Source organism: Entelurus aequoreus, linkage group LG06 (genome assembly GCF_033978785.1).
Source record: "Entelurus aequoreus isolate RoL-2023_Sb linkage group LG06, RoL_Eaeq_v1.1, whole genome shotgun sequence".
In the NCBI taxonomy this organism is placed as follows: Eukaryota; Metazoa; Chordata; class Actinopteri; order Syngnathiformes; family Syngnathidae; genus Entelurus; species Entelurus aequoreus.
In genome coordinates this window covers 25,696,808-25,720,914 of record NC_084736.1, presented here as the reverse complement: position 1 = coordinate 25,720,914, position 24,107 = coordinate 25,696,808, and the positions used below count along the sequence as shown (strand labels likewise).

The following is a 24,107-nucleotide window of genomic DNA, read 5'->3' as shown; positions in this document are numbered from 1 at the left end:
ACACTTTAGTCTTTATGTTATACTTGTGTACTTACACTTAGTTTTTTTTTAGTAAAAATGTGTTTTACACTTGCATACTTACACTTAGTATTTTTAAGTGCATGAGTGTTACACTTGTGTACTTACACTTAGTTTTTTTTTAGTAAAAATGTGCTTTAGACTTGCATACTTACACTTAGTATTTTTAAGTGCATGAGTGTTACACGTGTGTACTTACACTTAGACTGTAAGTTCATAAGTGTGTTACACTTGCATACTTACTTGGTCTTTCGAGTGCACCAAAAGGGACAAGCGGTAGAAAATGGATGGATGGAAGGAAGTGTGTTACACTTGCATATAGTCCTCAAGTACATAAGTGTGTTACACTTAGTATTTTAAATGAATCAGAATCAGAATCAGAATCAGAATAGTTTTATTGCCATTGTTTGAGAACGGGTTCACAAACTAGGAATTTTTCTTGGTGCAAACGTGCGACATAAAACACATATAACACATATTTGGTAATAAAAAGAGCTGTGACTGAGCTATCAGATAGACTTAGAAGGGATTCAAGGAATTCAAGGAGCTGCTGTTAGGAGTTATTGTTCATTTGCCTGATGGCCGAGGGGAAAAAACTGTTCAGGTGGCGGGAGGTGTGGGTCTGGATGGAGCGTAGTCTCCTGCCTGAGGGGAGAGGGGAGAATAGTGTGTGTCCAGGGTGAGAAGAGTCAGCTGTGATCCGACCCACACGCCTCCTGGTCCTGGAGGAGAACAAGTCCTGGAGGGATGGGAGCTTGCAGCCAATCACATTCTCAGCAGCACGTACGATGCGCTGCAGTCTATTCTTATCCTGGACTGTGGCGCCGGGGAACCACACTGTGATGGAGGAGGTCAGGATGGACTCTGATGGCTGAGTAAAACTGCACCAGCATCTCGGTCGGCACCTTAAGTTTCCTCAGCTGCCGCAGGAAGTACATCCTCTGCTGGGCCTTCTTGATGAGGGAGCTGATGGTCATCTCCCACTTGAGGTCCTGGGTGATGGTGGTGCCCAAGAAACGGAAGGAGTCCACAATGGGGACGGGGGTGGGAGAGTCAATCAGGGTGAGGGGGGATGGTGGGGCTGTGACTTTCCTGAAGTCCATGATCATCTCCACTGTTTTCTGGGCGTTCAGCTCCAGGTTGTTGAGGCTGCACCAGGACGTCAGCCGGTCCACCTCTCTCCTGTAGGCGGACTCATCGCCATTCGAGATGAGCCCGATGAGGGTGGTGTCATCCGCAAACTTGAGCAGTTTTACGGATTGGTGACTGGAGGTGCAGCAGTTTGTATACAGGGAGAAGAGCCAGGGGGAGAGTACACAGCCCTGAGGAGTACCAGTGTTTGTGGTTCGACTGTCCGAGACAATCTTCCCCAGCCGTACGTGCTGTCTTCGGTCTGTCAGGAAGTCATTAATCCAACTGCAGAAGGAGTCGAGCACGCTGAGCTGGTAGAGCTTGTCTCGTAGCAGTCCAGGGAGGATGGTGTTGAAGGCAGAGCTGAAGTCCACAAACAGGATTCTAGCGTAGGTTCCTGGGGAGTCCAGATGCTCCAGGATGAAGTGGAGGGCCAGGTTCACTGCATCATCCACAGACCTGTTGGCTCTGTAGGCGAACTGCAGTGGGTCCAGGAGGGGGGCGGTGATGTCCTTGAGGTGGGGCAGGACCAAGCGCTCAAAGGACTTCATGACCACAGACGTCAGCGCGACCGGCCTGTAGTCATTTAGTCCTGTGATCCGTGCTTTCTTGGGGACAGGGACAATGGTAGAGGTCTTAAAGCAGGACGGCACGCGGCATAGCTCCAGAGAGGTGTTAAAAATGTCAGTGAAGACAGGAGCCAGCTGGTCCGCACAGTGTCTGAGAGTGGAGGGGGAGACACCATCCGGCCCGGGGGCCTTCCGCGTATTCAGCTTCAAGAACTGCCGGCGTACATCCTCTTCTTTGATGGAGAGGGTCTTTACAGTCTTATGATGTTTTTGGAGTCCTGTGATGTCATTGGAGTCCTTTGAGTCCTTTAACTCCTTTAATGAAGTGCTGGCATTGGGGGGGGGGGGGTGATGATGGTGGGGGGAGCATGGCTTTGATGAGCTGAAGGCCGTTCATGACGACAGTAATGTGTGTTGAGGCCCTGAGCGAGAGTCCGGTCATTCAGGGCCTGGGGGGTTTTGGGCTTATAGTTCGTAAGGGCCCTTAGACCTCTCCAAACTGCCGCAGAATCATTGGAGCGGAACTGTTCCTGTAGACGGTTGGAGTACACAGATTTAGCTTTCTCCACTTACCTGGTGAAGTGGTACTTCGCTTCTCTGTATGTACTTCGGTACATACAGAGAAGCATACGCATTGGCTTCTCCACGCAGCCAATGCATACGCGTGTTACACTTGCATACTTACACTGAGTCTTTAACCTCATAAGTATGTTACATAACTTACAATTTACATTTACACTTAGTCTGCATAAGTGTGTTACATTTACTTACGCTTCAGTCTTTGTTACACTTGTGTACTTACACTTAGTTTTTTTGTAAAAATTTGTGTTACACTTGCATACTTACAGTTTGTATTTTCAAGTGCATGAGTGTTACACTTGTGTACTTACAGTCAGAGGTGGGTAGAGTAGCCAGAAATTGTACTCAAGTAAGAGTACTGTTACTTTAGAGATTTATTACTCAAGTAAAAGTAAGGAGTAGTCACCCAAATATTTACTTGAGTAAAAGTAAAAAGTATGTTGTGAAAAAACTACTCAAGTACTGAGTAACTGATGAGTAACCTGTTCGTTTAATGATGACGGCAACAAATAATGCACAAAAACATAAAAATAGCGATGAGCAAATTCAGAGCCAGGAATATCTCTTAAGCAACTAAAACAATAATATATATTAAATAAATGTAAATAAAAATTAAGGCAAATTGAGCCACAATAACTTAACAGCACCATAGGCTCAGTAGGCATTCATTGATTGATTGATTGAAACTTGTATTAGTAGATTGCACAGTACAGTACATATTCCGTACAATTGTAACACCCCAAAAAGTTTTTCAACGTTAATCAATTACTTAAGAAATGAACAAGTCGAGGTGATCTACCTCATATATACATACACACACATATCATATATATATATATATATATATATATATATATATATATATATATATATATATATATATATATATATATATATATATATATATATATATATATATATATATATATATATATATATATATATATATATATATATATATATATATATATATATATATGTGTATATATATATATATATATATATATATATATATATATACATACATTTATATATACATATATATACATATATTTATATATATATACATACATTTATATATACATATATATATACATATATATATATATACATATATATATATATATATATATATATATATATATATATATATATATATATATATATATACATATACATATATATATACATATATATATACATACATTTATATGTACAGTATGTAATTTATATTTATTTATTTTGCCATTTTTGTTCACGTGTTAAAGGTGTTTTAATGAATATACATGCATGTTTAACATATAGATTCCTTTCTTTCATGAAGACAAGAATATAAGTTGGTGTATTACCTGATTCTGATGACTTGCATTGATTGGAATCAGACAGTAGTGCTGATAACGTCCACGTTTTCAAATGGAGGAGAAATAAAGTTCCTCCTTTCTGTCTAATACCACATGAAAGTTGTTGGTTTTTGGCATCTTATTTGTCCAGCTTCCATATTCGTTTTTATACACTTTACAAGAAATACACTGGCGGCAAACTCCGTAGCTTGCTAGCTTGTTTGCGCTGGCTTTCGGAGACTCTTATTTTGTTACCGCAGGCGCGATGGAGCAGCACTTTTATAGTGAAGACAGGAACTGTGCGGTCAGTCTTTAGGCTTTTGAGAGAGGTACGGTTAAAATAAATAAAAAATTTTTTTCCTTCACTCTTTTGATTGATTGATTGAAACTTTTATTAGTAGATTGCACAGTACAGTACATATTCCGTACAATTGACCACTAAATGGTAACACCCGAATAAGTTTTTCAACTTGTTTAAGTCGGGGTCCACGTGTGATGGTCTTGTGACCGCCTGGCTCTGATTGGTGAAACGGAGTCCAACGCCACCAGTGACTGCATCTGATTGGTGAAACGGAGTCAAACGCCACCAGTGACTGCATCTGATTGGTGAAACGGAGTCAAACGCCACCAGTGACTGCATCTGATTGGTGAAACGGAGTCAAACGCCACCAGTGACTGCATCTGATTGGTGAAACGCAGGCATGCATAGATCCTACATTGAAGGTCTGTCTGAGAAACCAAAACAAACAAAGCGTGCATTAACAGATCGATAAAAATCAGTAGCGAGTAGCGAGCTGAATGTATGGAACGGAGTAAAAGTAGCGTTTCTTTTCTATAAATATACTCAAGAAAAAGTAAAATTATGTTGCATTAAAACTACTCTTAGAAGTACAATTTATCCCAAAAGTTACTCAAGTAGATGTAACGGAGTAAATGTAGCGCGTTACTACCCACCTCTGCTTACAGTTCGACTTTAAGTGCATAAATGTGTTGCACTTGCATACTTACACTTGCTCTTTTGAGTGCATAACTGTGTTGCACTTGCATACGTACACTTGCTCTTTTGAGTGCATAAGTGTGTTACCCTTACATACTTACATATAGTCTTTAAGTTACACTTGTGGACTTACACTTAGTATTTTAAATGCATAAGTGTGTTACACTTGCATGCTTACTGAGTATTTAACCTCCTAAGTGTGTTACATAACTTATACTTGTACATTTACACTTAGTCTGCATAAGTGTGTTACTTGCACTTTTGTCTTTATGTTACACGTGTACTTACACTTAATCTGTTGAGTAAATAAGTGTGTTACACTTGTATACGTACACTTAGTATTTCTATGTGCATTACACTTGTGTACTTACACTTAGTTTTTTAAGTGCATAAGTGTGTTATACCTGCATACTTATACTTAGTCTTTAAGTGCATAAGCGTGTTACACTTGTATACTAACTTTTGAGTGAATAAGTGTGTTACACTTTTGTGCTTACATTTAGTCCTTAAGTGCATACATGTGTGACACCTGCATATTTACACTTATTCTTTAGTGAAGTGAAGTGAATTACATTTATATAGCGCTTTTTCTCAAGTGACTCAAAGCGCTTTACATAGTGAAACCCAATATCTAAGTTACATTCAAACCAGTGTGGGTGGCACTGGGAGCAGGTGGGTAAAGTGTCTTGCCCAAGGACACAACGGCAGTGACTAGGATGGCGGAAGCGGGGATCGAACCTGCAACCCTCAAGTTGCTGGCACGGCCGCTCTACCAACCGAGCTATACCGCCCTTTAAGTGCATAAGTGTGTAACACTCGCATATTTACACTTAGTCTTTAAATGCATAAGTGTGTAACTCCCTCAAACGTTGCCATCTTTGTTACATGGCGGAAGGCGAGGGACTAACTGCAGTGGGTATAATTCCACGTTAAAAGGAGAGAAGAACGAGAAGAAGAAGTGGGAAATACAGCAATTTGTCATTTCTGGTAAAATTGGCACACTTTCAGTACAGTGTGTACACAGTATACTTATTGCAGTGGCGTGCCGTCACTAGAGGCAGGGGAGGCACGGCCTCACCTGCCATCATGGAAAGAAAAAAAAAAGTAAAAAGAAAAAAAAACAACAAAATTGTTATATGTATCCAGTGATTATACTAAAGTTATTTTCCATTTAAGTTCACCAGTTTTAGATTATTTAAATTTTTATTTTCACATTTGCCGTTCAAATACTGAGAAGAGACGGTGCGGTGATCAGCAGCCAGTTGAGGCACGTCACTGCGTTGTGCCTCAACATGGATTGTGCGCAATGACTTGGCTAACTGCTGGCCTGCTGTGCAGTGAGACCGTATTGCTATATGAATTATATTATACATTTCCATAGTTTAGTTAGCTGAGGTATATAATGTACAGTGTATTTTGTCAACAACTGTATGTGTGTAATGTATTTTTAGTGCTGAGCATTCATAAAACTCTGCTGCGAAGACACACTGTGTGAGGCTCGTCTCATAACCCCGCCTCCTGGTGCCAAGCATCTCCGCCGCAGAATGCACCGCCCGACGGGAGCGCCACACCAACCAAAGTCCATACCCAAACCCTCCACGTGCAAGACCGAATCCATCCAAAAAAAGTCACTTAACAAGAAGCCAAAAAGTGCAAAAACAACAATGCTCGCGCTGCAGGAGCCGCGAACGACCGCAGGGACACAACATTAGGTACACCTGCACTGCAGGTTCATATGTTTGTAAATCTGACTGTGATGATGCAGTCGTCCCTCACCAGACATTAACCTCACCGCACGCCACTGACTTATTGAAGTGTACTGATGGAAATATTCACTTTGAGACACAGTCGTTCTACAAACGTAATATTATTGTTTGTTCAGTGTGTCCTATTTTGGGACAAAATGAAAATAATGTTTATACATATCTTTGTAAATATTTATATATACATACAAATATTAATCTTCTGTTGTATACTATCTTTTTATTAAAAATATCTGAGTACCAAGATTAAAAAATTGGCCTACAAACTCATGCAGTAATCAGTTTTGAATTTTAGGCAAATTCACTTATTGTACAGCAGAGGGCGCCATTGTAAACACGCCGCTAATGTCAAATCACTTCCTGAGCCAGGCGTAAAATAAGCCAATCAGAAAATAGACATTCTCGACATCAAAGATGAAATTTTTAGACCAATTAGAATAAGCTAAAAAAGACTGCACATAAATGCAGATATTTAAGTCGATATGGCGGGGGACACTTGCCCATTTAAGGCAATGACTTATGTTGTATTTTTGAAACTACAGTTGTACCTCAAGTTAAGAGTTTTGTGATAAGAGCTGTCTCCTAGCTAATTGTTATGCTTTGAGTTGCAAGTAAATATTTGTGTTATGAACCTCCTTATGTCACAGTGAACCCCATAAGGTCCGACCAAAACATCCGATCTTACTCGCTAGCATTAGCTTAGAGCTAGCGATGGACATAACTTAGCTTTTCCAAGCATGGTTGTGAAAAAAGTGAGCGTGAAGGACAGTGCTGAGAAGAAAAAGTGGATGATATTCATTGAATTAAAGAAAGAAATCACTGACAAAGTGTGTAGTGGGCTAACTTGGTGACGCAGTTGGAGCCCAGCACTGCTAGTCTGCACCATACTGACGCACAATGAGTCCATAGCGGATATGGAAATGTTTGGATATCATAAAATGATATCCAAACATTTATCCATGAAAATATAGCGAAGCTGCTGATGGTGTGTTTGATGGAGAAGCAGCAAGAATGAGATACCGTAGAAGTCCACTCTCCAAGATAAACATTACTTCATAAATCTACTGTAATTGTTTTGGCTATGTTCTACTGTATTGATTTTTTCAAACAACTTTACTATCTAAAAGTTTTTCTTTTTAAAAGGTGGGTTACATGTTAAATGTGTGCTGTTTTGTGGGCCGAGCATTGGTTTGAAATCATTTCAGTGCACACCAAAACATGTTGGGTTAAAAAATAACCCAATTTTAACCCAACTGCTGATTCAGAAAAGGACAAACCCCTTATTTGAGTTATTTTAACTCAACATTTTGGGTTATTTTTTTCAACCCAACTTCTGCGTTGAATTATTTAACCCAAAAGTTGAGTTATGCTAACTCAATGTTGGTTGATTCATAACCCAACTAACGGGTTGAATTTATTTAACACAAAGCCTGAGTTATGCTCGCTACAATGTTGGGTTATTCCAAACCCAACAATTGGGTTGCGCAATTTAGCGTTCCTTGACCCAATAGTTGGTTAAAAATTATCAATTGTACTGCTGGATTGTCCTACTCCTTCCCAACTACTGATCAAAATAATTTTTATTCCGTTAAAATATTCTCAAAAGTAAGATATGAGTGAAATTTTTTTAACAAGAATTGCCGTGTATGGTCTCCCAGGATGCAGACGGGACTTCGGAGGCAAGGTGCAGGTAAGGAAATGATTTATTGTCTATAAATCATGCGGAATAAAAACGAAAGAGCACCGGCGTGCCGATAGCACGGGAAGCTAACGGAATAGCGAACAAGAAAAGCTTAGCATGTAAACAGGCAAACAAAAAGGCAAAGTTTAGCTCAGGATTTAAATTAGTAGCTGTCATAACTGTTGCGTGGAAGCATATAGGAAAGCCAGACTGAGTGTGGTGAAAAGCAGGGAATAAGTAGCTCTCTGATTAGTGCCCAGAAGCAGGTGAGCGTCCTGAACACTAATCAGAGGCAGGTGAAAATAATCTTGGTCATGGCAACTAAAACACAAACCAAGGGGTGCTCAAAATAGGAACTGAGGGAGTCAAAAACTAAACAAACATGATCCGGGCAGCGGATCATGACAATAATCTAATACAGCATGCTTAAATATTTGCATGTACATAAGATGTGTGATTGTAAATAATGTTAATGAGATTAATCCTTAAAAAAATTCCCTTCAAGAAAAAAGTACCTTTTTAAAAAAAAATTGTTACTACTATAACCCAAAAATGGTTCATAGTTTTGAAAACCCAGCAGTTGAGTTAAAATAATACCCTTACAACCCAAAAAATGGATTGCTCTTCATAAAAGTAACTCAAAAATTTAACCCAACACTCGCAACTCATAAATTGGGTTATCAAAATAACCCAGCATTTTTTAGTGTGTGGTGTTTTGAGTCAAGTTAAAGTACCACTGATAGTCACACACACAGTAGGTGTGGTGAAATTAACCTCTGCATTTGACTCATCCCCTAGTTCACACCCTGGGAGGTGAGGGGAGCAGTGAGCAGCAGCGGAGGCCGCGCTCGGGAATAATTTTAGTGATTTAAAGGCCTACTGAAACCCACTACTACCGACCACGCTGTCTGATAGTTTATACATCAATGATGAAATCTTAACATTGCATCACATGCCAATTAACTTATAAAGTGCAATTTTAAATTTCCCGCGAAACTTCCGGTTGAAAACGTCTATGTATGATGACGTTTGCGCGTGACGTCAATGGTTGAAACGGAAGTATTCGGACACATTGTATCTCAATACAAAAAGCTCTGTTTTCATCGCAAAAATCCACAGTATTCTGGACATCTGTGTTGGTGAATCTTTTGCAATTTGTTTAATGAACAATGGAGACTGCAAAGAAGAAAGCTGTAGGTGAGATCGGTGTATTAGCGGCTGGCTGCAGCAACACAACCAGGAGGACTTTGAGCTGGATAGCAGATGCGCTATCCGACTCTAGCCGCCGACCGCATCGATGATCGGGTGAAGTCCTTCGTTGCGCCGTCGATCGCTGGAACGCAGGTGAGCACGGGTGTTGATGAGCAGATGAGGGCTGGCGTAGGTGGAGCTAATGTTTTTATCATAGCTCTAACGAGGTCCCGTAGCTAAGTTAGCTTCAATGGCGTCATTAGCAACAGCATTGCTAGACTTCGACAGGCGGCACAGCATTAACCGTGTAGTTACAGGTTCAGTGTTTGGTTCGGTGTCTCCTGATAGTAGTATTGTTGATCTTCTGTCTATCCTTCCAGTCAAGGGCTTATTTCTTTTGTTTCTATCTGCATTTAAGCACGATGCTATCACGTTAGCTCCGTAGCTAAAGTGCTTCACCGATGTATTGTCGTGGAGATAAAAGTCACCGTGAATGTACATTTTGTGTTCTCGACTCTCATTTTCAAGAGGATATAGTATCCGAGGTGGTTTAAAATACAAATCCGTTATCCACAATAGAAAAAGGAGAAAGTGTGGAATCCAATGAGCCCTTTTACCTAAGTTACGGTCAGAAAAAAGATACGTCCTGCACTGCACTCAAGTCCTTCACTCTGACGTTCCTCATCCACGAATCTTTCATCCTGGCTCAAATTAATGGGGTAATCGTCGCTTCCTCGGTCCGAATCGCTCTCGCTGCTGGTGTAAACAATGGGGAAATGTGAGGAGCCCTTCAACCTGCGACGTCACGCTACTTCCGGTACAGGCAAGACTTTTTTTTATCAGCGACCAAAAGTTGCGAACTTTATCGTCGATGTTTTCTACTAAATCCTTTCAGCAAAAATATGGCAATATCGCAAAATGATCAAGTATGACACATAGAATGGATCTGCTATCCCCGTTTAAATAAATAAAAATCATTTCAGTAGGCCTTTAACCCCCAATTCCACCCTTGTTGCTGAGTGCCAAGCAGGGAGGTAATGGGTCCCATTTTTATAGTCTTTGGTTTGAACTCACGACCTACCGATCTCAGGGCGGACACTCTAACCACAAGCCCACTGAGCTCCGTCACAGAACCTGTTAAACTCATAAGTTGAGGTACTACTGTAAATCATAACTTGTTTATTTCTCAATGGATTGTATTAACCAATCAGCTACTTTGTCCCTCACCTTCTCACCTATCTTGTCAAAACTGTTTAGAGACCCTGCTTGGTGGTCTTTTACATGTCATCGCTAGCTGTTACAAGCTAACAATTAGCATGTCCACGCAAACTTATCTTCATACAAATGTCCGCTTTCCAAGTCCGTCCTGCTGGAGATGGACTCCACGTGGACCAGCCCGGTTCTCCTGGTGCCCTGCATGGTGGTTCTCACGGCCGGAATGTTCTACGTCTACACGCTGGTGCTGAGTCTGCTGTCTACGCGCTGCGTGCGCAACAAGGTGGTGCTTGTCAGCGACGCTCTGTCCGCACTCGGGAGAGGTAACGTCCTCCATCGTTTTTGTCTGCACTTCCTGCGCTCACCGCGTCCTCCTTGCTCGGTCCATAGAATGTTCCAGGGTTTTGCACAAAGAAGGCGCCAGGTTGATTCTGTGTGGGAACAGCTGGGAGAAACTTCAGCAGCTTTCAGACGACTTGGTGGACGCCTCCGACCCCAGTGTGGTGAGGACGTTGTTTTTTCTGCTGGGTCAGCATCACAGGTCCTTCTGTCCCTTAGACGTTCCCTCCCAAGATGGTGCTGCTGGACTTCGGGGACATGGAGAACCTCCCTGAGGCCATGGACCAGATCCTGGAGTGTTACGGCTGCATGGACGTCATTATCCTCAACAGCAACATGAAGTTCAAAGCTCCAGCGCACTCTTTGTCTCTGGAGATGGACAAGCTGCTGATGGACAACAACTACTTTGGACCCGTCACGCTGGCTAAAGGTAACCATGGCAACGAGCACTCAATAAAAGGCTCCTTTGATTGCATCACATGTGTTTTGCAGGTGTGCTGCCCTCCATGATGTCTCGCAGGTGTGGTCACCTGCTGCTGATCAACAGCATCCAAGGAAAACTGACTGTGCCTTTTCGCACCTCCTGTGAGTCTCAGCTGCGGGATCCTCCTCAAGATGCAGGGATTATGTTTGATTCTTGTTGTGATCATGTTGTGATCATGTTATGATCTTGTTGTGATCATGTTGTGACCATTTTGTGATTTTGTTGTGATCATGTTGTGATCTTGTCAGGATCATGTTGGGATTAAATGGGATCATGTTGTGATCATGTTGCGATCATGTTGTGATCTTGTTGGGACCATGCTGCGATCTTGTTGTGATCTTGTCGGGGTCACATTGTGATCATGTTGTGATCTTGTTGTGATCACATTGTGATCATGTTGTGATCACATTGTGGTCACATTGTGATCATGTTGTGATCACATTGTGATCATGTTGTGATCTTGTTGGGGTCACATTGTGAGCATGTTGTGATCTTGTTGTGATCACATTGTGATCATGTTGTGATCACATTGTGATCATGTTGTGATCATGTTGTGATCTTGTTGGGGTCACGTTGTGATCATGTTGTGATCACATTGTGATCATGTTAGGATCACATTGTGATCATGTTGTGATCTTGTTGGGATCACATTATGACCATATTATGATCTTGTCGGGATCATGTTGGGATTAATTGGAATCATTTTGTGGTCATGTTATGAACTTGTCGGGATCATGTTGGGATTTAACGGAATCATCTTGTGATCATGTTGTGATCATGGTGGGATTTTGTTGGGATCACACTGTGATCATGTTGTGATCTTGTCTGGATCATGTTGGGATTAAATGGAATCATCTTGTGGTCATGTTGTGATCTTGTTGGGATCATATTGCAATTATATAGCAATCATGTTGTGATCTTGTTGTGATCATGTTGGGATTTTTAGGGACAATATTGTGATCATGTTGGGGCATGCTGTGGTCTTTTTGTGCTCTTGTTATGATCATGTTGTGATCATATTTTGACCTTATTGGATGATGTTGTGATCTTGTTGTAATCATGTTAGATCCTGTTGTGATCTTGTTGTATCATATTGTGATCATGTTGGAAGCATGTTGCGATCATGTTTTGATCATGTTGGCGACATGTTGTAATTATGTTGTGGTCATGTTTTGATCTTGTTGGATGATGTTGTGATCATGTTATATCATGTTGCGATCTTGTTAGATCATATTGTGATCCTGTTGGAATCGCGTTGGGAGCATGTTGTAATCTTGTTGGATCATGTTGTGATAGTGTTGCAATCTTGTTGTGATCACGTTAGAATCATGTTGGCAGCATTTTAGAATCATGCTGGGAGCATGTTGTGATCATCTTTTGTGATGTTGTTGGATCATGTTGTGACCTTGTCACGATCTTGTTGTGATCTTGTTATGACCATGTTAGGATCATGTTGGCATCATATTGTGATCATGTTAGAATTATGTTGGGAGCATGTTGTGATCTTGTTGGATCATTTTGTGACCATGTCACGATCTTGTTGTGATCTTGTTATGGCCATGTTAGGATCATGTTCGCATCATGTTAGAATCATGTTGGGAGCATATTGTGTTCATCTTATAATCTTGTTGAATCATGTTGTAACCTTGTTGCGATCTTGTTGCGATTATGTTGTGATCATGTTGTGATCATGTTGTGATCATGTTTTGACTTTGTTGGATGTTGCTGTGATCATATGTTATCATGATAGATAATGTTGGGATCAGTATTGTGATAATATTGGAAGCATGTTGCGATCATGTTGCAATGATGTTGTGGTCATGTTTTGATCTTGTTGGATGATGTGATCATGTTGTAATCATGTTGGGAGCATGTTGTGATATTCTTGCATCATCTTGTGATCATGTTAGGATCATGTTGTGATTAAGTTAGAATCATGTGGGAGCATGTTGTGATCATCTTGTGATCTTGTTGGATCATGTTGTGATATTGTTGCAATCTTTTTGTGATCATGTTAGGATCATATTGGCAGTATGTTGTGATCATGTTAGAAACATGTTAGGAGCATGTTGTGATCATCTTGTGATCTTGTTGGATCATGTTGTGACATTGTTGCGTTCTTGTTGTGAGCATGTTAGAATCATGTTGGGAGCATGTTGGGATCATCTTGTGATCTTGTTGGATCATGTTGTGACCTTGTTGCGATCTTTTTTTGATCTTGTTATGATCATGTTAGATTCATGTTGGCATCATGTTGTGATCATGTTAGAATTAGGTTGTGAGCATATTGTGATCATCTTGTGATCTTGTTGGATCATTTTGTGATCTTGTTGCAGTTTTGTTGTGATCATGTTAGGATCATTTTGGCAACATGTTGTGATCATGTTGTGACCATGTTGTGATTTTGTTGTGATTATAAAATAGAATAGAAAGTACTTTATTGATCCCTGGGGGAAATTCAGCACCACAGTTCACTCACAATAGACAATAAATACTGTACAGCATTATTTACATGTGAATAATATAAATATATTCATATTCTACATTTAAGTGCAGTCAAGAAGGATTATGTTAGGATTGTGTTGGCAGCATGTTGTGATCATGTTAGAATCATGTTGGGAGCATATTGTGATCATGTTGTGATCTTGTTGGATCATTTCGTGATCTTGTTGGATAATTTTGTGATCTTCTTGCAATTTTGTTGTGGTCATGTTAGGATCATGTTGGCAGCATGTTGTGATCATGTTGTGATATTGCTGGGGTCTTTTTGTGATCATGTTAGGGTCATGTTCGCAGCATGTTGCGACCATGTTGTGATCATGTTGGGATCTTGCAGATGCCGCCTCCAAGCACGCCGTCCAGGCCTTCTTTGACTGCCTGCGTGCGGAGGTGGAGGAGTTTGGCATCTCTGTCAGCACCATAAACGTCACCTTCATCAGCGGACGTGCGTGTGGACAGCAGACCACCTCGTCCAAGTCCCTCTGGTCACGTGAGCATCTTGAAAACAAAACAACTAAAAGGGATGCGCTGTACTTAACCATGATCTTCTTCTCTTTCATCGGACAGTTTTGTATACAAAGAAGCCGCAGGGCGTTTCTCCACAAGAGGCCGCCAGCGAGGTGGTCAAGACTTTGACCAACAAGAGGAAAGAAGTACTGATGGCGCCCTCACTCCCAAAAGCGGCCATCTACGCCAGGCCCTTCTTTCCCAACGCCTTCTTCGCCGTCATGTCAGCAGGCGTGAAGGACGCCGCTGTCAAAATGTATAAGTGATTTATTTGGAAAATTAAGAAGAACATCTTTAATTTCTATAAATGTGAGGCTGACAGGGGAAATATTTCTGCTCTTAATTTCAGGTTTTCTTTATAATGTGGCCATTATACCAAACACCACAAATATATAAATATACTATTGTCAAATTATCATGTGAGTTTTATGAATAAAAGTGAGGGAATGTGACCTACATTTACGACAAATAAACGATACGTGACAAACTCCAATGCAAAATTGCAATTATATAAAGTGAAATTACTGCCCACACTCCACAAAACACACAACAATGTTTTTACTCGAACCTAACCATTTCCAGGTAAAAAAATGTTGCGATCATGTTGGAATCTTGTTGTGGTCTTTTTGGGATCATATTGTGATCATGTTGGGAGCATGTTAGGGCATGTTGGGGGCATGTTGGGGTCTATTTGCGCTCATGTTGTGATCATGTTGGGGCATGTTGGGGTCTTGTTGTGATCATGTTGTGATCATGTTTTGACCTTGTTGGATGATGTTGTGATCTTGTTGTAATCATGATCGATCCTGTTGTGATCTTGTTGGAACATATTGTGATAATGTTGGAATCATGTCGGAGGCATGTTGGCGACAGGTTGTAATTATGTTGTGGTCATGTTTTGATCTTGTTGGATGATGTTGTGATCTTCTTAGATCATATTGTGATCACGTTGGAATCATGTTGGGAGCATGTTGTGATCATCTTGTGATCTTGTTGGATCATTTTGTGATCCTGTTGCAATTTTGTTGTGGTAAGATCATGTTGGCAACATGTTGTGATCATGTTGTGACCATGTTGGGATCTTGTTGTGATATTGTTGCGATCTTGTTGTGATATTGTTGCGATCTTGTTGTGATCATGTTGGGATCGTGTTAGAATCATGTTAGTATTATGTTGGGAGCATGTTCTGATCATATTGTGATCTTGTTGGATCATTTTGTGATCCTGTTGCAATTTTGTTGTGGTCATGTTAAGATCATGTTGGCAACATGTTGTGATCATGTTGTGACCATGTCGGGATCTTGTTGTGATATTGTTGCGATCTTGTTGTGATCATGTTGTGATCGTGTTGGCAGCATGTTGTGATCGTGTTAGAATCATGTTAGAATCATGTTGTGATCATCTTGAGCTAACAATTTCCAAGTACAACAACTAATTTCTTCAATTAAAAAAAAAAAAGATTTGCCAGAAAAAAAACAACAAAAACTACTTTCTGCAATTAAAAAAACGAATCGCAAGTATACAAACAATTTCCTTGGATGCAATATTTCACCTTATGTAGTAAAATCAAATTGGCCCTGCAATGAGGTGGCGACTTGTCCAGGGTGTGTACCCCGCCTTCCGCCCGAATGCAGCTGAGATAGACTCCAGCACCCCCCGTGACCCCGAAAGGGACACGCTGTAGAAAATGGAAAATGGAGTAAAATTACTGCCAAAACTCCACAAACACACACAAATGTTTTTACTCATGGCCAACTATTTGCAAGTAAAACAAACAACTATTTTCTGCAAGTAAAGAAAGGATTGACATGTATAAAAATCTCCAGAATCTTTTTTTTATTTGCAGAAAATGGGTTATATTGGTTGCTTAGTTGGGTCTGCTCCTGTCTCTGGCCATGCTCCCCCCACCCCAGCAGACGATGGCGTGGAACACCGCAGAAGCCACCACAGTGTATATGTTTTTTGTATTTGTATTTTCATTAATTAATTATTTCATTTATTTTTTTGTATGTAGAAATGGCTGGTTGCATCAGCTATGTTCTTTTAATGTCTTTAATGTCCTTTGTGTACTTTGATGTTTCCCTCTTACACACATGTTTATGTGTGTTATGGCTATGAGTTTTTTTCCCTTGGCCTCAGTCTGGACCCTCTCTCCAGGGGCCCAGGCTTAGACTGATTCCACCCCCCCCAGCGTTTATCTGTTTCTTACCTTTTTTGTAAGAGGTGCCGGAAGTTGGCAGACCCGTCAGCGATCCTGTTCTGTCTCCCTGTAATGTTTGTCTGATTTTGAAAGGGATTGTGCTGAAAATCATAATTTCCCCTGGGGATTATTAAAGTATTTCTGATTCTAATTCTGAATCTGATATACTTGGGAATCGTTGGGTTTGAGTAAAACATGTTTGTGGAGTTTTGGCAATAACTTCACTCCATAAAATAATGTGATGTATTGTAATGTAATGTTATATAATGTAGGTATTTTTATTTATTTTTTATTTATTTTTTTGTCATAAAGAAATACAATCATGTGTGCTTACGGACTGTATCCCTGCAGACTGTATTGATCTATATTGATATATAATGTATATATTGTGTTTTTTATGTTGATTTTATAAAAAATAAAAACACTATTACGCGGCCCGGTGGTTGGGCACCACTGATGTAATGTATATATTTATGTAACGTTGAAGGTTTCAGGCAGTTGGCGTCCTCTTGTGGCCATTCTTCAGAAGTACACGTCCTTGCTCGCCGGTGTGTGTTGTTAGGCATAAATTAAATGGCTCTTCAAATATTGTCCAGATTCTCAAAGATAATACCCGTCGGGTCGAGGTTTCATCCGACGACATTCCGACTTCAAACCAGCGGCGGGTTTAAGGTGGAACACGACCGACGGAACCGGCGCTTCACCGTGTCTCCGAGCAGCGGCACAGGTAAACACTGTTGTCGCGTTTGGCGCTCCTTTGTGCGGCTAGCTCATCAACGCGAGCCCTGTGTCGAGCTGCGGCCTACTACACTGAACTAACTCATTTCACTAAACATCGATTTGATTTAGATTTGATACTTTGAGTTATCAAAAAATTCTAATATTTTTATGTGCAGTAAAATACTACGAACAACTATTTTAGATGTCGACATAAAATTTTCTAAAGTTTTCCAAGTTTTAAAAAACATTTTTTTTGTAGTTTTTCCGATAGTTTAAAGAAGAATTGACCGTCTTTGTGTTGAAGTGACACAGATTAGTAGTTTAATAGTAGTTGTTATATTTGATCAGATCAGGGTTGTACGGTATACCGGTATTGGTATAGTACCGCAATACTAATGAATCATATTCTGTACTATACCGCCTCCAAAAAGTACCAGTCCGCCATTATCGTCACGTCGTGTCATTGCTGGTTTTACGAGCCGACGAGCATGTTCGGCAGAGCACAATCGCTGAGTACATACAAACTGACAAGGTGTGTAGACAGAAAAGGGAGAACGAACGCATTTTGGCTTAAAAACTAACCATAAAGGTGAAGCTATAACACTGAAAAGCCCACCGGAAGAGGTGCTTTAAGACATGGCTAGCTAGCTAGTGGCTAAAGTCCATCCGCAGTCTGCCGTGTTGTAGCTACTTCTAAATCACTGATCCTCGCCTCCAAGGCAACAAATAAAGTACGTTTCTTACAAGTATCATCCCTGCAGGACGAGGAATAGCTAAACATGCTTCACTACACACAGTAGCTCACCCACGTAGAATGTAAACAAAGGCCATTGGTGGATCTACACCTAGCATCCACTGTAATGATACCAAGTACAGGAGCATATCTAGTCGATACTACTATGATTACGTCAATATTTTTTGGCATCACAACATCTTCTTTCGTTTAAAAAAAATGTATATTATGTTTATAAACTCAGGAAATATATCCCTGGACACATGAGGACTTTGAATATGACCAATGTATGATTCTGTTACAACTTGGTATCGGATTGATACCCAAATTTGTGGTATAATCCAAAACTAATGTAAAGTATCAAACAAGAGAAGAATGATTATTACATTTTAACAGAAGTGTAGACAGAACATGTTAAAAGAGAAAATAAGCAGCTATTAACAGTAAATAAACAAGTAGATTAGTAATTCATTTTCTACAACTTGTCCTTAATAATTTTGACAAAATAATAGAATGATAAATGACACAATGTGTTACTGCATACGTGAGCAGCTAAATTAGGAGCCTTTGTTTGCTTACTTACTAATAAAAGACAAGTTGTCTTGTATGTACACTATTTTATTTAAGGACAAACTTGCAATAAGAAACATATGTTTAATGTACCGTAAGATATTTTGTTAAAATAAAGCCAACAATGCCATTTTTAGTTGTCCCCTTTATTAAGAAAAGTACCAAAAAATATCTAAATAATTTTGGTGCCGGTACCGGTACCAAAATATTGGTATCGGGACAACGCTAGATCAGATGCAATTTTATTGATACCTGGGCACGTAAACACAAGGAAATTAAGGAATTTAATGACAATTTCTTGTATTTATGCTTCAAATTGTCCTTTAGGAGCAAATGAGACTGCAACACTTCTCTACAGATTCACAGAAACCAAGCAGGTGGAACTCATGTCCACCTTTGTCCCCGAGTCTCACAGGGGGCAAGGTGTGGCCGCTGTGCTCTCAAAGGTCAGCCTGTCGGCTCAGGTTAGACTCCTGTAGGCCAAAGTAGGCTCATGCTCTGCTTGTTTTCAGGCTGCCATTGACTTCCTGCTTGAGGAGAAGCTGAAGGCTCGAGTGTCCTGCTGGTACATCAAGAAATACATTGAAGAACATCCCCGTCAGGACTATAAAGATGTTATCATCAGCTGAGACCATTATCAGGTTTATCCTGGCTGAAAACACACATGCACAAACACAACATAGACCATATGCTGAATAGTAACTGATGCATTTAATTTGCACAATTGAAATGGACATTCAGTATTTAATAATTGTAAATACAGTATCTTAGAAGATAAACATGTTAATTGTGATTGTATTGTTTGATTTTTACATTGCTTCTCTTATCCAAATAATTCCTCGCAAAAAAGGTATTTTTGTAGACAGGTAAAAGAGCAACACGCTTATGAGACACATTCTCGCTAACATTGTTAGCTGCTGCCAGAAAACACAAGTTAGTGACATTGTAAGAACACAAAATATTTAAGTGTTGCCTTCAGGGGCCCAGCGTCACCTTATTTACAAAGTGGTCGCTAGAAAATATTGCTAGAATTGAAAAATATTAATAGAAAGGTAGTTTTGAGCTGATACTTAACCTGCCTTTGGTATCGGTACGATTGATATTTGATCAGAAGGTCGGACGGATCTTATTGTCGTTGGACAAGTACAACAACATTTCATTTTTAGCAGAAACTGGTTCGAGAGCAGACACACATTGTACAGGGTAACTGAACAGGATTGCTGATGGGTCGCCACTTAGGGGGTCCCGTAAAAAGTGGGAAAAATGTAGACGCGTGGGGAGAATGAGTAAGTATAACCCATTTATCATTTATAAAAAAAAAGTTGATCTCAGACTGAGCTTCTATGGGGGGAGCTTCGTCTATGCTTCAATGGCCGATGCTCATATCCATTTGTTGAAACAGAAACCACAATACTTGCAACAGGAGGCGAGCAAAGCTGCTAGCCGCAAGGAGTGGTGCTCCGTTTTCCTTGATACCAAATGGGGTGAAACGTCGAAGGCGTGGGATGGGGGGTTGGAGTGAGAGACAGAGGAGTTTGTTGCGTCTTCACTGCACTATCCTCTGGGAGAGTCTCGAAGTAACAACCTTGCCACGTCGCTTGCAGCCAGTAGAAATAACCCAGATTAGAATGTTTGTGTTTAAGCGAGCGAAAAAACAAATTTAAACTTTTCACTCTAAATGTCTATGTGGGGACCTCAAATGTATCATACTTCGCAATGCAGAGCAGATGGTGTCTCCAAGATGTCGTCAAGTTTGCACATTAGTCCAAAATCTCAAATGTCATAAAGCCAGGCAGTCTAATATTTGGATCTATCCACCCAGAAGGGACATCTGGTTGGCTAAAAGTTGTAGCATAAATAGAGTGGATGAAAACATCTCAAATTAGGGTATTTGGAGCAGTGTGTGTGTGTGTGTTTGCCGGGTGGATGGAGGCACCGCATGGTCACATGGGCATGAGGAAGTATTTTAAGGACATGTATTCACGTGTCAGTTGAGGAAACAGGAGGCATGTTTGAGATGCCATCATTTTTGTTTACCACTTAATTATGTGCCATAGCGCTTTATTATATGCTTTGTTTCACTTCATACCACTCGACTTCACGCCGCAAAAAGTCAATATTCCTTTGCATCTTTTCACAGACAGGGAATACAGAGGAACCTCGATTTACGAACGCCTTGATTTGCAACTTTTTTGGTTTAGGAGTGTTTACATCGCGCAAAATATGCCTGTGTGAGAACCATGTCTCAGTATAGGAACACTTTATTCATTCATTCATTTTGCATGCTGCTTGAAGGCATCAAGGGCTGCCATTTTGATGACATCACTGCCTAGTGGGCATGGCCATTTTAAAGAGGCAGGGCCCCCTACGTCACATCCTCAGTGGCCTAGTGGTGTCCGCCCTGAGATCGGTAGGTTGTGAGTTCAAACCCCGGCCGAGTCGTACCAAAGACTATAAAAATGGGACCCATTACCTCACTCAGCATCAAGGGTTGGAATTGGGGGGTAAATCACCAAAATGACTCCCGGGCGCGGCCACCGCTGCTGCCCACTGCTCCCCTCACCTCCCAGGGGGTGACCAAGGGGATGGGTCAAATGCAGAGGACAAATTTCACCACACTTAGTGTGTGTGTGACAATCATTGGCACTTTAACTTCAACTTTAACTGTTTACATCCTGTACAAACCGGCGCGGCCATTTCGAAGAATTTCAACAGCTAGCGGCACTTCTGACGGGTTTCTTTTCACAATTGTCGTACCTTGCGCAGGTCAGCACTGTGTCAGCCTGTCTTAGAAATCCCTTTGTGTGATCGTAAACTGCTTTAAATGTGTCCAAAATCTCACAATCTCGTTGTATTTGTACGGGTTGCTAGACAACTGCTTTGAGCGAGCGTTTTAGCTAGTTAGCCTACGGCTTGCGGCCCCTTCAGTTCGAGGGTTTTATCAGCGAAGGGGCCTTTGTTCTGCATCAAGTCTTTAATTGTGAGGAGACCAAAACAAGATGCCACAGCAGACCTTTATTACAGTGAAGGAGAAAGCACTACCTAGACACAGGCCGATGAAGGATCGCCTCACACTGCTCGTTTGTGCTAGCGGTGACCATGTGTGTGCGTGTTGACATTTAAGCTTGCTGTAATGTTGTTGTGTTGTTTGGATTAAAAAATAGATTTTTGAGCCATTACTGCCATTACCTCATTGATATGTTGGTTTGAGATACATATGTATGTATGTGTATATATATATGTGTATATGTATGTATATACAGTATATACATATATGTGTATACGTATGTATATACAGTATATACATATATGTATTTACGTATACATACATATATATATATATATATATATGTGTGTGTGTGTGTGTGTGTGTATATATATATATATATATATATATTATATACACATATATATATGTATACATACCGGTATATATATTATAGTGTCTTCAAAGTGTGTAGTTTTTGACAAAAATAGGGACTTTTGTAGAGGCTAGAAGCAATTATTCCTGTTTACATTGTTTCTTATGGGGAACTCTGGCTCGCTATACAATCTTTTCGGTATACGTATCATGTTCTACAACCAATTAAGGATGTAAATCTAGTTTCCACTGTGTATTTGTCAAGCGCCTTATTCAAACTCTGAACCCATCGCCAATTGTAAGCGCTCGCAACACAAATATAAAAAATTATTTGGACATGACAACCACCATCGTTTGGTCTTTAAATAAATGCTGTTAAATCCATGGTGTTAAATCAATTTAGAATCAATGATGTTAGTTATGTCACTATGCTGTGTGTTTAGTTTCACATTTACTGTATGTTCATTCATGCAGTCAGTATTATGTAATTTTACTGTAATTCAAAGAAATAAACATTCAAATGTGTCTTTTTGTCTTGCATTCATGATAGCATTTATGAAAACAAACATATTTTACATTTGAACATTGAACAGCTAACCATGGAGGCAAAGGCAGTCGCTGTATTCTGCCTATAAAGTGCTCTAAAAATATTCAGAAAAGTCCTAGGTTTTATATACACGCTGTAAGCATATATGTAATTTAGTAACATTCATAATGTAATATTTACATATTTTCTTCATTTTAAGCTTACGGCGGCGGCGTATTCAATTCACAGACGCATCACAACGTTTACTTTTCCCTTCAACATCAACAACAATACTAATCATGACAGACTTCATGGAAGACTACAAAAACTACTTTGGGATAAATGATGATCCAATAACATATATTTTTTAACCTGAATATAAGGAGGATGATCTACAAGTTTTATAAGCTGTGTGCTAAACAGATGCAGTATTAGTGAAACACTGAGCATCATGTAGCAGTATTGCTAAATGCTTAACAAGATATACAAACTATGAACATAATAAAACAATCACTTACTGTACAATGTCTGCTCTCACTGGGATGCCGACTGATCGAATGTTCATATCTTCCCGTTCATATGAAGAAATATTAATAAATCCTTAGAAAGAGTTAAAAAAAAGAAAAGTGCCATAATCAAGCATTTCTTTGTGTCTTTCTCGCCATCTCTGCGTCTAAGTTAGATGTCGAAGTTGACCAACTTCTCAGTTTATGTCCACAACCTTCTACTATCCAGGTGAGAGGCATGATTTATAATCTAGAATTAACTTTCACCAATTCAGAGGCGATACAGCACCTCAATATGTCAATACAGCAGCATAAGCAAGTTAGCTCTCTGTGATCACAGCACCGCTAAAAGTACTTTGTTAACGTCAGCGCTTATAACACCAGTATCGCTAATACTTGGGTAATATTCAGGTCATGAGATGTAAATGGAGTATTGTTGGTGTTATTTGGATATTTTTAGAGAGCTTTATGGGCACAGTAGTGTACTCATTTATAATGTATATAAAAAGAAAAACATATGTGTTCTTATCTTACATAAGGATTGTAAATGATCGGCAAAATGAGTGGTTATCAGAACATATATGTATGTATATACTTTTAAAATGTATATATATTTTCACAAACACGAATTATATAAAATTTGATCTTCGGTCTGAGGAATTAGTCTGGTGTTCATGCTTGTTACTGTCTTTCACACATGTACACAAATATAGTCCAAGAGAAGCAACTAACAATTTGCAGTCATGCTAGAACAAACCTTAAATGATAACTAATGTTAGGTAGCCAAATCGCTATTATTAGCCAACAACACAAAGAAGCCAGTGTGTGTGTTATGCATGGGCGTAGTTATGTCATTACGTTTCAAAAGCAGCAATGGTGCGGAATATATTGCTTACAACCTTTTGGAAAGTTTGAGCCTCGGCATCCACATAAAGTTTGCCGACAGGACTGTAACAAGACGGGAAGTGGAACAGCTAGTAGAACCATCTGGGGCTGAACCCGCTCAAGACTATGGACTTCAGGAGAAGACCTCCCTCACCATTCTGAGCAGCACAGTGTCTACTGGGGACTCTCTCTGGTTCCTTAGATCCACAATCTTACGGGACCCAAAGTAGACCTCCCACATAGACACAATCCGACAGCAGAGTATGTACTTCCTGCGTCAGCTCAAGAAGTTC

At 40.1% G+C, this 24,107-nt stretch overlaps 2 protein-coding genes across 2 annotated transcripts; both read left to right on the top strand.

Annotated features, from left to right (window-relative positions):
* Positions 1 to 10,635: 10,635 nt before the first annotated feature.
* Positions 10,636 to 14,889, top strand: LOC133651492 (dehydrogenase/reductase SDR family member 7C-B-like). Its single transcript, XM_062049446.1, has 6 exons — positions 10,636 to 10,807; positions 10,875 to 10,987; positions 11,043 to 11,253; positions 11,316 to 11,408; positions 14,144 to 14,296; positions 14,374 to 14,889. Exons 1-6 carry the CDS (start codon positions 10,645 to 10,647, stop codon positions 14,577 to 14,579), a joined length of 939 nt encoding a protein of 312 aa, XP_061905430.1. The 5' UTR covers positions 10,636 to 10,644; the 3' UTR covers positions 14,580 to 14,889.
* Positions 14,890 to 17,021: 2,132 nt separating this feature from the next.
* LOC133652036 (protein NATD1-like) lies at positions 17,022 to 21,846 on the top strand. The gene is made up of 3 exons (XM_062050356.1): positions 17,022 to 17,240; positions 18,864 to 18,982; positions 19,049 to 21,846. The coding sequence occupies exons 1-3, from the start codon at positions 17,087 to 17,089 to the stop codon at positions 19,163 to 19,165; spliced, it is 390 nt and encodes a 129-aa protein (XP_061906340.1). The 5' UTR covers positions 17,022 to 17,086; the 3' UTR covers positions 19,166 to 21,846.
* Positions 21,847 to 24,107: the final 2,261 nt, after the last annotated feature.

What these genes read in the sequence shown, in the direction of transcription:
- LOC133652036 (XM_062050356.1), top strand. Translation starts at nt 17,087, where the DNA reads ATGGCTCTTCAAATATTGTCCAGATTCTCAAAGATAATACCCGTCGGG. An exon ending in GTCTCCGAGCAGCGGCACAG is followed by an intron (nt 17,241 to 18,863) that starts GTAAACACTGTT and finishes ATTGTCCTTTAG; the next exon opens with GAGCAAATGAGACTGCAACA. An exon ending in TGGCCGCTGTGCTCTCAAAG is followed by an intron (nt 18,983 to 19,048) that starts GTCAGCCTGTCG and finishes GCTTGTTTTCAG; the next exon opens with GCTGCCATTGACTTCCTGCT.
- LOC133651492 (XM_062049446.1), top strand. Translation starts at nt 10,645, where the DNA reads ATGGACTCCACGTGGACCAGCCCGGTTCTCCTGGTGCCCTGCATGGTG. An exon ending in TCTGTCCGCACTCGGGAGAG is followed by an intron (nt 10,808 to 10,874) that starts GTAACGTCCTCC and finishes CTCGGTCCATAG; the next exon opens with AATGTTCCAGGGTTTTGCAC. An exon ending in TGTGCCTTTTCGCACCTCCT is followed by an intron (nt 11,409 to 14,143) that starts GTGAGTCTCAGC and finishes GGGATCTTGCAG; the next exon opens with ATGCCGCCTCCAAGCACGCC.